We start from the raw sequence: 12,932 nt of genomic DNA on the forward strand, positions 1-12,932 counted from the left end.
GAATAATGGTGTCGCCCCCCCCCCCCGTTTCTGAACACTGTGTGCTCCTTCAACAATAGTGAGATCCTTCTAAGCAAGGAGGTTGACTATGGATTCAGTGTTAATAAACTGCATTCAGAGGTGTTAAAATAAATGACACATTCATGTTATAAATTGCTTATTGGCATCACAGATGGGAGTCTAGTTTACTTATCTGATGGTTTTGTCAGGATAGCCAGCTAGAAAACAAAAGTTCATTTTTGATGCTATGGAAAGGGTCAGAACACATGCTTAAAGATTAACTAGAATTGCTAAAGGAGGACAAGTAATATGTTGCATGAAGTTGTATCATAATTATAAAGATAATAGTTAAGACCAATCCTGGTTTGTGTTAAATGTATACCATTATGCAAAGGTGAGGAATGTAACACGATCTTTTTATGTAAGTGTTCAATATCTGTAAAATTGCATATAATTGAATTTGGAGGAGGGAGAGAAACAACCAACAGCGTATTGCGATAAACACATTTTCACAAAAAAACCCTGTAGAATCCTGAAACAGGGAATGTATATTATATGCTTTTAGGGTTGAACCTACTTGGTGTTACCAAAGTGTACTGGCCACGGCAAGCAATTAAATTCTATAATAGGATAAGCAGTTAGTAATGTGCTAATTGCAGTGATAGGATTTTTTAATGAACTTACTCTAGGGAATGAAACATTAATTGAAGAGAGATAATTCAAAGCCATTTGGAAAGCCTAGAGGGTTTAGCAGTCTCGGCTCTAAAATGTCTTGCTTTATAGCATTAAAGAAAATATTTTGCAGAGTTGTCAAGTGCATGTGACAGCGGTAGAAACCTTTTTTTTTTTTAAAAAAAAAAAACCCTTAGAAGCTGTATAAAACTTACCGTATTTTTTGCCCTATAGGACGCACTTTTTCCCCTCCAAGAATGAAGGGGAAATCTGTGTGCGTCCTATGGGGCGAATACAGGCTTTCGCTGAAGCTTGGAGAGCGAGAGGGGTCGGTGTGCACCGACCCCTCTCGCTCTCCAGGCTTCAGGAAGCTATCAGCAAGCCTGGGGAGCCCGCAGGAGTTCCCACAGGGCCCCCCAGGCTGTGGATAGCAGCCTGCCACCCGGCGTGCGGGGCGCCCTGAAGCAGAGAGCCCCGCGAGCCGGGCAGACATCGGCCAGCCCCACAAGCTCGGGGGACAGCGGGGAGGCGCAGTGCCATAGCGCTGTTCCCCGACCTGGTTTTGGGGGGGAAATAAAGGAAAATAATTTCCTGCTTGTTTCCTGCTTGGCAGGGGGTTGGACTCGATGGCCCTTGTGGTCTCTTCCAACTCTATGATTCTATGATTCCCCCCCCCAAAAAAAAACTAGGTGCGTCCTATGGGATGGAGCGTCCTATGGGATGAAAAATACGGTAGTTGTAATTAAAATCAGCAGACCACACTGTAGAGAGGCCCACCATACATTGAATTTGGAAGGTCAGTTTTTTATTATATCCAGTGAGTTACTTCATCAAAATTTATTCAGATCTCCTGATTTAGTTGTTCTCACCAATCACTTGGGAGCAACCATAACATTTTCTGAGAAGAGAATACTGTGATATGTGTGACTTTTGATATGTTAAACTAATTCATTCCTGGCGTTCCTTGAACACGGATGCAAGGTGCTGTGTTGACTTCTTTCCACCAAGCAGAGAAACTTGGTGGACTCTCAGATGCTCATCCATACGGAATTTTTATAATTGTTTAATGTGGCTTCTGTAACATGATTGGATAGAACCCCCATAGAGGCCCTCTGTCCCTGCCCCCTCGCTGAAATAGGGTGACTGGTAACCAGACACATCCTTTCTTTTGAATTGTACTTCCACTGAGGCATAGTCTTTTTATTTTCGATAAATGTGTAAAACAGTGATATACCTAGCAACCTTAGGATAACATGCATCAAATGAATTGGACTCTGGTCCATCAAACCAATAATAAATCTGTTAGGCTTTAAGATGCACCAAATGTTTTTACTGTTTTTTTTTTTTTTTGCTGCAAGAGTTTAACACAACTATTTCTATGGAAGTTGTTACTGGGCAAGCATTCTGGAACATGTTTCTTGGAGAGCCATTCATATTACCTCCAAATTTCTGCAATGTGCCTACATGCTGGCTGCAAACGTGGTTCTCTTGCTTTTTTTCTAGAAAAAAAGAGGTACTTTGACCGACAACTCTAAGTTGAAGAGATTTTTTCAGGGGGAGCAAAACCTTTTTTGGGGGGGGGGGGAGAAACGCACTGCCCCACAACCTCCGACACATGCACACAGCTGCCAGTATGCTACAAAAGGCTGCCAAAACACACCAAAGAGGTGGTGGAACTCAGTTCTGGTGAGTTACGGCTAAAAAAAGCCCTCTTAAAGGGCTTATCTAAAGCTAGAAGAGAGGGAGATGAACTTCATTGTGTGACATCTCGGAGAGGAAATGAGGGGATCAGCAGCTGTGGAGGCAAATTGAGCAAGAGCTATCCCTAAATAATTGCAGGACTATTTTAGGAACTTTCTAGTTAGGCTTGTAGTGTAGCAAAGAAAGTTCTTAATAATGACATAGTGACTTCGGTGAAAGTACAGTTGTTTGTAGTGAGAATTAAAACAATGGTAGAACTACCACACATACATTTATAGTGACAGCTGTTTAAGATCAGTTATTTTTTCATTATAATTTGTATTTGTTTAAGCTCTTTGGACTTTGTCTTGCATTAAGTATCCCATTTGTATTCCACCCCATTCTCCATTTCATTTAGTATTCCACAGATGGAGTTCATTAATTACGCAGATTATGCTGCAGCCCTATGGACTTCTAATGGATATGCAGGATAGCTTAAGGGGTCCTGCTTGGGCTTTGTGAATTAAGAAGTGTGGTATATAAATAGTGAAGAATGAATGTAAGAAAATAGACCAAGTCCCTGGGGATTTTTCCTGTCAAATTTCAATTAACATTTTCAAATCAAGGTAGATTTCCACAGAGAAAACTTGTTTTTGTAGCTGTTCACCAGAATAATTAACTTTCTATTTGTGTGTGTGTGTGTTAGGATTTAGATACATCATACTTCGGCTTTGTATTAATTTCAGATGTGAAAGATATGCTGCTTGATTAAAATCTGTTCAGAATGCCACCATCTAGTTTTATAAAAAAAGGTAAAGGACCCCTGACAGTTAAGTCCAGTCACAGACGACTCTGGGGTTGCGGCACTCATCTCGCTTTACAGGCCAAGGGAGCCGGTGTTTGTCGCAGACAGTTTTTTTCAGGTCATGTGGCCAGCATGACTAAGCCGCTTCTGGCGCAACGGAACACTGAAACCAGAGCAGTGCACGGAAATGCTGTTTACCTTCCTGCCAGAGCGGTACCTGTTTATCTACTTGCACTTTGACGTGCTTTTGAACTGCTAGGTTGGCAGGAGCAGGGACTGAGCAACAAGAGCTCATCCCGTCGCGGGGATTCGAACAGCCAACCTTCTGATCGGCAAGCCCAAGAGGCTCAGTGGTTTAGACCACAGTGCCACCCACGTCCCTATCTAGTTTTATAGTCGATAGTAATGAAATGGCAAAAAGAAAAGAAATGTATATACCAGTTAAAAGAGGCAAATACAAGCTCTGTTATCTGATACTTCAATGGCTATAACAACAACAATGGCAAAACTAACATTATTTTTTTGAAACCTAGTCAGGTAAGTTTTCATTCCATGGATGTCATTCAGAGGTGCTCATGTATATAGTGTACAAATTATTCCAGCAGGGTCTTTTGTGTCTGATGTCCTCCCAGCAACTCCTGTAAGCAAACTTCTTGAGCAGTTAGAGATCCACCAGGCAAAAGCTAACGCCATGTGTTTCTTTTTTTTTAATAGAATATTTATTAAAGTTTTCAGAAATAATACAATGAAAAACCAGAAAGAAAAAACAACAAAAATACAAAAATACAAAAATACAAAAATACAAAAATACAAAAATACAAAAATAAAAACAACCAAAAAAAGAAAAAGCACATAAAGTTTCCATTACTTATTTTCTTTTAACTTATTTTCCAGACCTCCTCATACCTCCCTTTCTTGTATTCCAATTGAAATTGTTAGTTCAGCAAATCCTCACCATTAGTTTTTACTTATTTCTAAACCTTATTTTTCATATCTCTTAAACATTACAGCTGGAAACCACTTAATTTCTGTCCAACCTCATTCTAACATTCATTAATTTTACAATATTTCTGTAAGTAATCTTTAAATTTCTTCCAATCTTCTTCCGCCGACTCTTTTCCCTGGTCTCGGATTCTGCCGGTCATTTTTGCCAGTCCCATATAGTCCATCACCTTCATCGCCATGTGTTTCTTTCCCCTTTAATCTCTTGATCAGCAGCTGTTATGTCAAGGGAGCTTAAAATGGGAGGTCTGCTTGTCGATGTCAAACTTTTGTACTCAATATGCATTTCAGAATATCCTCTGATTGGCAGAACATTCAGTTGGAGGGTTTTCTTCAATACCTTGGAAGTGCTGTAAATGAAAAAGAAAATTAGTTCAACTAGTAAAAATATGGGATGGATTTCAGTTCGTGCCTTTACACTCATTGAATAATCTTTGAGCCATAGGTGGGGTCTGCAAACAAAAGGGGGGCAGATGCTATTTTTCTTGGCCGTCTTCCCTCTGTAGCCCCAACAGCCCTGATAAATTAGCCCCAGAGACTTAGGAGATCCTCAGAGCAGGCTGCAAGGTGTCAGTGGAAGGGGAATCAGCAAAAATTGCCTCCCTTTCTCTTATTTTTATGGCATTTGTGCATCAAAAGCTATTCCATGTGTACAAAGGCATAAATTGGATTCTAGCCATGGTTAGAGTTATAGGCTTTCCGATAATGCACTTCAACATGCTAAAAATTTGTTGATAAGTTTTTTAAATTTTATTTTTGGACATATGAAAGCATCACGTTAAACATTGTTACACCCCCAAGGTATTAAAAAGGGCCAAGTTGTGTAATTAATCTCTTGCATTTTTATTATTTCCATGTTTTTATGGAAATTAATTTTTAAGAATCTCTCTGGAGGCTTAAGCTTTCAAACTACACAGACTAATTTATTTGTGTTCCGCTCAGCCCCAGCAACTTTCACGTTGTTGCCTGGATACTCCATCTCCTGAAGTATCTGTAAATTGGCCAATTCAACAGCAAGATTGCTAATCTGATTTTTTTTTAAAAAAAAAAAAAGCATAGGGAAAGGTAATTGGCCTAGCAGCATCTGAAATACTTTTTCAAAATCTCTTTGCCACCTCTTCTTTCCATCCCTTCTCTTGTGAATTATCACAGTGGGAGACTTCTATGTAGGAAGCTTCCTGTATGGCTCCTAGAGACTAGCTTGCATTGTTAGACTGGCATGCAACAAGGAAGTTTTCTATTGCTAAAAACGTTGAGATTTCAAAATACAGATTCCCCCAGTTTCTCGTAAATGCCACCATCTGCAGAGTATCTGCTGAATTAATTTGTGGCATGGCATACAAATATAGATACAGAAGCCCAATTTGAGACAAGTGGTGAAGTGAGTATATGCGCATCTATTGTGTGCCAAGCAGCTCACGAAAGACTCCTGAGTAACCTTAGCAGTAATGGAATAAAATGAGAAGTCCGCTTGTGGATCAGTAATTGGTTAAGAAGCAGAGAGCAGGAAAAACCGGACAGTTCTTTCAGTGGAAGGATGTAAAAAATGAAGTCTGTGAAGGAGTCTGTACTTTTTAAGTTGTTCATAATCAATTTAGTGTCGGGGTGCGCAGTGAGGTGCTTAAAATGAAAAGAGACCATGAAGAGCTCCAGAAGAATCTCTACAGACTGAGTGAATGGGCAGTAAATTAGCAAATACAACTTACATTAAAGTGTAAATTGATGCACATTAGGGCAAACAAGTCTTATGCTCCATTTAACATAGTGGCACTTACTTCCAAGTAAACATGCATAGTTTTGCTTTGTAAATGCACATTCAGACTTCTGGTATACCAAATAGGTATTGATGTGGTTTTGCATAGGAAGGCTGCGAGTGAACTCTGTAGAATTTGCCCATGTCACATTGGTTCTTAAACACAAAAGGTCTCAATGTCTTCTATTTCACTTTTCCCTTCCTGAAATAGTATTATATCTACAAATCCAACCATAACTAGAAGTTTTCTCATTTGTATATTCTGTACTTTTCACTATGTGAAAAGTAAGGGTAAGGTGTCATACAGTGTGCTTATATTGAAGTGATAGCATGGCACCCCCTTGTGGTTTAAGTTAGTTTTAAAAGTCTGATAGAAAGTAGCAAAGAGTTGCCATTTAATTGACCAATTTCTTTTGAACACTTGTTCAGACACAGAATGGAACTTAAGTTAACATTCTTTTTTAAAAACCACCTCTATTGCCTAATGCACACATAAAAACTCGCAACATTTTATATTAAAATATATATTTTAAAATTCTTTTTTTCTTTTTAAAGAAACCTACAATAGCGCAAATGTCAATGCAGTGAATGGAGTAAAATCTTTGTAGACAATGCAGTGTATTGAGCTTCAAGAACTTTGTGTTATATAATCTCACATTAGGACATTAACCAAAAGTAATAGGTTGCTATTGTAATTCCAATAATTTTTAGTAGGAAAGACTGATGAAAGGTATGTCTAAACTGTAGTGGAGATTATTTTATTTTGTGTTCAAGAAGCTGTACATCTCTCAGCTTGACTCTTTCTAATAATTGGTATCCTATATAATTTGTATATCTAAGAAAAGGTTTTGTGCTGGGAATGAGCAGCAGGAGAGGCAACACAGCTTTGACCAAGAAAGTAAATGCCATTAGATGCAGGACAGTGATCTCTTTCAGCTTCTGCCTTCTGGAAGAAGGTACAGGGTTATAAAGACTAGGAGTAGCTGCCTGAGAAACAGTTTCTAATCAAATGCGATTTTGGTTTTAAACACAGTGTAAGGTAGTCTCTATGGGAGTATATTGTATTTAATTATGGGGTATCAGAGTTTTTGGGGGGCTAACCAGGCTGGGATAGCTGAGATAGCAGGCTTGTTGGTTTTTGAATGTCTGATGAAGATTCTTTCAGTTTCATTGTTCTGTATGGAACAATGACAATAAAGATGATCGTATCGTATCGTATCGTATCAGACCACCCTTAACTCACCACTGCATAACTTAAGAGCTCTTCAGAGTTGTCCAGATGTAAGAGATTCCTATGGTGGCAGGGTTTGGAAAGTTGTGAAGGCTTAGTTGTTACTTCAGAAAAAGAGGAGAGGAAAATACTTTTGAAATAAGTAAGCAGTTAAAGAGTAAAAACAACTCAGACTCTTCATTGATTTTTAACTGTGGCTTGATCGCATTGCATGAGCAGAGCACACTTCTGCCTGCACAGGTAGGAAGTGGCAGAGAAAGCCATCTCTTCCATCTGCACTCCCTGTGCCTCCGAGACAAGACTTCAGATGTAGGAATAGCTGGCTATCTTGGACATCAGCAGAAGAGCCTTTCATTCTTGAAGTGGGATCCTAGGATGCAAACAAACAAATGTAGCTGCTTTAAAACAGACACCAGAACACCCCCTCCTCCAAAGTAATGTAATGAAATTGTTGTCGTCTTTCCCCCTTATATACGAAAGTCTTGTTGGAAAGGTTTAGACCAGTCCTGATGCTAGTAACTGATTTGCACTGTGATTTCATGGGATCCTTTTAGCAAGGGGTAGCTGGCTGCTTCAGCTTTGCAAAATGCCACATGCATTTATGATATTAATCAAGGTGTCTAGGCTGTGCAGTGGTAAGAGCAAACCTGTCTGTCAGTAATGGGAAAGAAGCATATAAGAGCAGAGCTGTTAATGAAAACTGTTTTGTGGCTTTGGTCTAATTTTCACTCCACTGAGTTGCTGTCCTCTGGTTTGTGCAAAAGCACACTGTTACCATGTCACTCCTGGATTAAAATGTAGTTTGGCAGTTTAGTGGGTGGCGGCTTGAAGTGAAAATGAAAAGAAGCACCCAGCTGTGTTTCATTCTGATTTGATTTTTTTTTTTTTGGTAGTTTTCTGAATGGTAGCCAGTTTCTTTAAATGGTTTTTCCTGTGCTAGGTTTTTAAATTGGCATGTACTGATATTTGGAAATTGGCTTATGAATTTAAGTTAACTAGATTTAAATACAGTCATACCTCGAGTTACAGATGCTTCGGGTTGCGCACCAGAACTGGTTACTTCCGGGTTCTGGTGCTTGCGCATATGCAGAAGTGTTAAATCGTGCTTTGCACATGCACAGAAGTGCCGAATCATGACCTTCGTGTGTGCACATGCAGCGCTGTGGGTTGCGAACACTGCAGGTTGCGAACATGCTTCCCGCACGGATCACGTTCCCAACCCGAGAGTCCACTGTACATCCAGATTTATGCATTTTATTATTTTTAACTATCTAGAGACTCAAAGCACCATGTAAAATATAATACTCTTCCAAAAGGACTTTACAGCATCAAATAGCCTATGGGTACCTGTATTGTATTTGAACTGATTTTATGTATGTGCTGCTGCTGTTTTAAATTGTACATATGTAATTGGTTTTTTTAATGTTCTCATAGTTTTTATATATGCAGTTTTTATATATGCAGTTGCTTTAACTGTATTCAGATATGTAACTGTTTATATTTGCTTTTGGTTTTATTATTTTGTATATCGTTTTGGCTCATGAGAAGTGATTTGTAATGAAATAAATAATAATATGATATAAGAAGGTGAAAATGCAGCCTAACTTGCATGCAGCAATATTAATAGTAATTTAGAGGAAGCATGGATCTCCTGCTTTTCTTGTTCCAAGCTAGACTTTTTCTGCTTATTTCTTATCTGACATTTTCATAGGATGAAACCATGTACTATACAAACGTGTTCATCACAGTAATTTCTCACCTCTCTTTTAAGAAAATAAATCCCCAGAAATTGGTACTGAACCATCCATTGCCTACCACTCCACACACCAGATACGTTGTTTTTCTCTTTTATGAAGATAGTAGGTCATTTCACAGAGATCATATAGAAAGCTAACATTGTCCTGACAGCAAAATAGTAGCTCTGAAATAGTGCATCCTGGGTTACAGCAGCACAACTTCTTTGGAGGTTTTCTTATGTATTTTTAGCTGTTGCGTTTCTTCCCTCTTCCTCCCATCGCATGCTGGTTTTTTTCAGGCCTTAACACCCATCTGCGTGGCTGCATATTTCATTTCTTTTAAGAGCAGAGTTTTGTTGTTCCCTCCCCCCCCCAGCAGTAGGTATGCCTTCCTAATGAAATGGTGTGACTTGACATAATTAGAGCACTTTAATCTTTACAGCTTCTTCATGTGTTTAAGAGTTTTTGTTTGGTTTATCTCCTTTAGGAAACCTTCCCATCCTCAGCTTGAAGCTTTTATTAGCCATATGTCTAAAGGATCAGAAACCCAAATGGATGGCACTCTGGGCAGCATGCCTCGTTACCCCAGCCATTCACTGTGTGAAATGGGAGAGCTTACACAGACAGGTGATTTTCTACAGCTGTTTTATTTCCATGTCCAAAAGAAACCAGCATGTCAAGAGGCTCTTTGGTTCTTAATTGGAACTTCCTAGGCGTTTGTTAAGGGTTCAAAAATGATTTTTCCAGGGGACATCACTGGTACTTTCTGAAGGATACCATGGTTGTAGTAGCAATATCCCAATTGTTTATGGGTTGTTGTTGTTTTTTTAAAAGAGAAAATTCTCATATTTCCTTCTTGCCTGTACAATCATTTAAGACTTGTGCAACTAACATTTTTGAAAAATTAATACTTTTTATATTCTTAGCATGATCTGCCCACCTCAGCCATTACCCTTTCACATGGATTGTATGAAGTGACTGCATGAGCAGAAGGCAGCTCAGGCACTCAGTATTTTTATACTCCTTCCTGTGCAGCCGCATGTACCCCCAAAACCTTCTCGGGGGTGGGGGGGTCACCAAAGTTTGGTGAACGTTTGGAGCTATGTCACATGGAAGGGAAGATGCTTCTGAAATTGGACAGAGAGATTTTGTGCCATTGTAGCTGCCACTGGAGCAAGATCGTTCTGTTCCATTTAAGATGATTTCCCCCTCACATCACAGCCCATGTGACACAGCTCCCAAAAGGGTCAACCTTTGACCCTCTTGAGAGGATTTTTGACTGGTACTTCAGAGGGGAAGGAGGGGAAGAAAAAGGTAGGTTGCATGAGCTGCCCTATACCCAGGAAACTGCTGGATACAACACAATTTCTCTAACAGTGCAGTTGTACCTCTAGTTATGAACTTAATTCATCCTGGAGGTCCGTTCTTAACCTGAAGCTGTTCTTAATTAGAGGCATACTTTCGCTAATGGGGCCTCTTGCTGCCACTGCGCCACCGGCACACGATTTCTATTCTCATCCTGGGGCAAAGTTCTCAACTCAAGGTAACTCTTCCAGATTAGCGGAGTTTGTAACCTGAGGCGTTTGTAATTCGAGGTACCACTGTACAGTCTTCCCAAGATGACTCTCAAATTATTTCATAGAAGAATGCTTACCACCTTCTTTTTCTTTTTTGAAGGGATTGTACAGCACTTGCGAAATGGACAACTACTGCGGAATATTTATATAAAGAAGCATAACTTGATACCAAGTGACTGGACAAGTAAACATTTGTATTTGGAGACAACTGGAAAGAGTCGAACACTACAGAGTGGGTTGGCACTACTATATTCCTTCTTGCCGGAATTTGATTGGAAGAAAATTAACTTTAGGCACCAGTGGAGCACAATTTTTTGTTCCGGAAGCTGCGATTGCCCAATAAGAAACCATTACCTAGAGGAGGAACAAAGGCGTCAGTACAGCCTACGGGTGAAAAACATACACTTGGAGAAAACGTATGCAGAAATGGCAAAGATTGTCGGCATACCCACAAGGCAGTTGAGGGCTTCTAACCCTGTAGATTCTATGCTGTGCCATTTTTGCCATAATGTCAGCTTCCCATGTACCAAGAATGGCTGCATTAACCTTGAGCACTTTAAAACAATCAAGACGCATCAACTTGAAGATGAGAAAGAGAGGCAGGAGAAGAAATATTACTACTTGTATGCGCTACTGGCCACTCATCCTATCCTTAACCAGACAGTCAATCGTATGCAGCGCATTGCAGAAGGCAAGAGAGAAGAACTATTTGTCCTTTATTCCGCTCATGATGTCACCTTGTCCCCTGTTCTGAGTGCCTTAGGCATCACTGAGGCCAGGTTCCCAAGATTTGCAGCCAGACTAGTCTTTGAGCTGTGGAAAGATGGAAAGAAATACAAAGAACATTTTATCCGCATCCTTTATAACGGTGTTGATGTCACATTCCAGACTTCATTCTGCCGGGATTATAACAAACATTACACCAAACTGATGTGCCCCTTAGAGAAATTTGTTCGTTTTGTTAAACAAGACATGTTCTCACCTTTTAATAGCACCAATTACTATGATGCATGTCACAGGAGGCCATTCTAAACAAGGGAGGAATAAAATGTTACATTTTGTATTGTCAAAAAAATTGTCTTCAAGGCAGTTTGACACTGTCAAATCCTAGTGTGCCTAAGTGCAAATGAATATAGCTTGAAGTGGTTTTGTCGTTTCCCCCCCAAAAAATGCATTCTAGATTGATTTAAAATGTCATCAATTCATAATGTTTGTCAGCCTTAGCAGCACAGGGTCTATGTCCTTTTGTGCTCCAACTTGATTTGTCTCTTAGCTGCTGTAAAATGGATATTGCTTGAAGAACTGAATGAGTGCATTCTGGTTCCTTGTTGTTCCACTGTAAAAGTTGCCACAGTAAACACAAACCATACTTGTCATAATTGAAAGTATCCTTCATTCTATGAATCCATTCATATGATCTAGCTAAAGTAGGAATCATTTTTTCCTTAGGGCAAAAGTGTATTATAGGCAGGCTTTGTTTTTTGTTTTTTTGGGGGTGTTTTTTTTTAAAAAAGGTGCATGGATTCAAATGCTTCTGCAAATGCTTCTGATGTGTTTTCTTGAACACATCACTTCTAGCTACTATACAGGGACTACTTCATACATGATGTAGATGCTGTAAAGATTGTTACTTTATGGTAGAGGCTGCCATGTTTGACATGGCTTCTTGTTGTGTTTGGTTAGAACACATGCGAATCTACATCAGCATAGATGACTTCCTAGGAGGCATTAGCATTGTCAGAAATACTTTTTTTTTTGAAATCACCTGTACAGGCAATCCACACAGGAAGCCATTTATATATAAAATCAGCCTCCTTGTGGAACCCCCAGCACATAGAAGTGTTTGGATTTTCTTTAGGTAAGGAGCTATCATATGATATACAAAGCAGCCCCTGGGGTAGATGAAAAGAAAAGTTCCGTTCTTTGCACTTTTAGCACTTTATATGTACTTCAAACACAAAGTACAAGTTGTGTCAGATGCTAGAAAGGATTCATACACAAGAAGTGAAAACTTAAAATCGGGCTTCGGATACATTCTTTAGGAACTGTTTATGTTGTTCAGATCATTTGTGCTGTGATAATGTTATAGCCGTATGTTGTAATGGCTGCATGTAGCCAAACAAGAACTTGACTTAATTTTGTAGTCCATTTAGTACTTTTATAGACTAGGAAGACATTTTATAAGCTCAGTCTTGTTTTTTACTGTCTGGTGATTGTACTATAGTGTACTAGATTTTTTTTTTAACCTTCTTTGTAAAGGGATGCCAAAAGCTGTTTTTCAACACTTTACTTTGGGCGTAGTACAAAGATTCAGAAATCTATTATAAATAATTTTACTGGATAAATTAATAATGCATATTAACTCAAATTTTAGATTCCTTACATCGGATTTTTAGACAGCTTGGAAAAGCATTTTGTTACTATTGGAATGCTGAGTTTTGTAACGTCAAGAGTTTTTAACACACCCTGAAACCAG

At 39.2% G+C, this 12,932-nt stretch overlaps 1 protein-coding gene across 2 annotated transcripts in view; it reads left to right on the forward strand.

Annotated features, from left to right (window-relative positions):
* Positions 1-12,341, forward strand: part of PXYLP1 (2-phosphoxylose phosphatase 1) — a 59,248-nt gene extending 46,907 nt beyond the window's left edge. For both annotated transcript variants that reach the window (XM_081861592.1, XM_081861591.1), the window contains 2 exons: positions 9,367-9,506; positions 10,557-12,341. In XM_081861592.1, coding sequence (XP_081717718.1) covers positions 9,367-9,506; positions 10,557-11,488 — 1,072 coding nt within the window. In that variant the 3' untranslated portion in view covers positions 11,489-12,341. The remainder of the gene's footprint in view (positions 1-9,366; positions 9,507-10,556) is intronic.
* Positions 12,342-12,932: the final 591 nt, after the last annotated feature.

The sequence above is a fragment of the Podarcis erhardii genome (assembly GCF_964252035.2).
Source record: "Podarcis erhardii genome assembly, chromosome: 5".
In the NCBI taxonomy this organism is placed as follows: domain Eukaryota; kingdom Metazoa; phylum Chordata; class Lepidosauria; order Squamata; family Lacertidae; genus Podarcis; species Podarcis erhardii.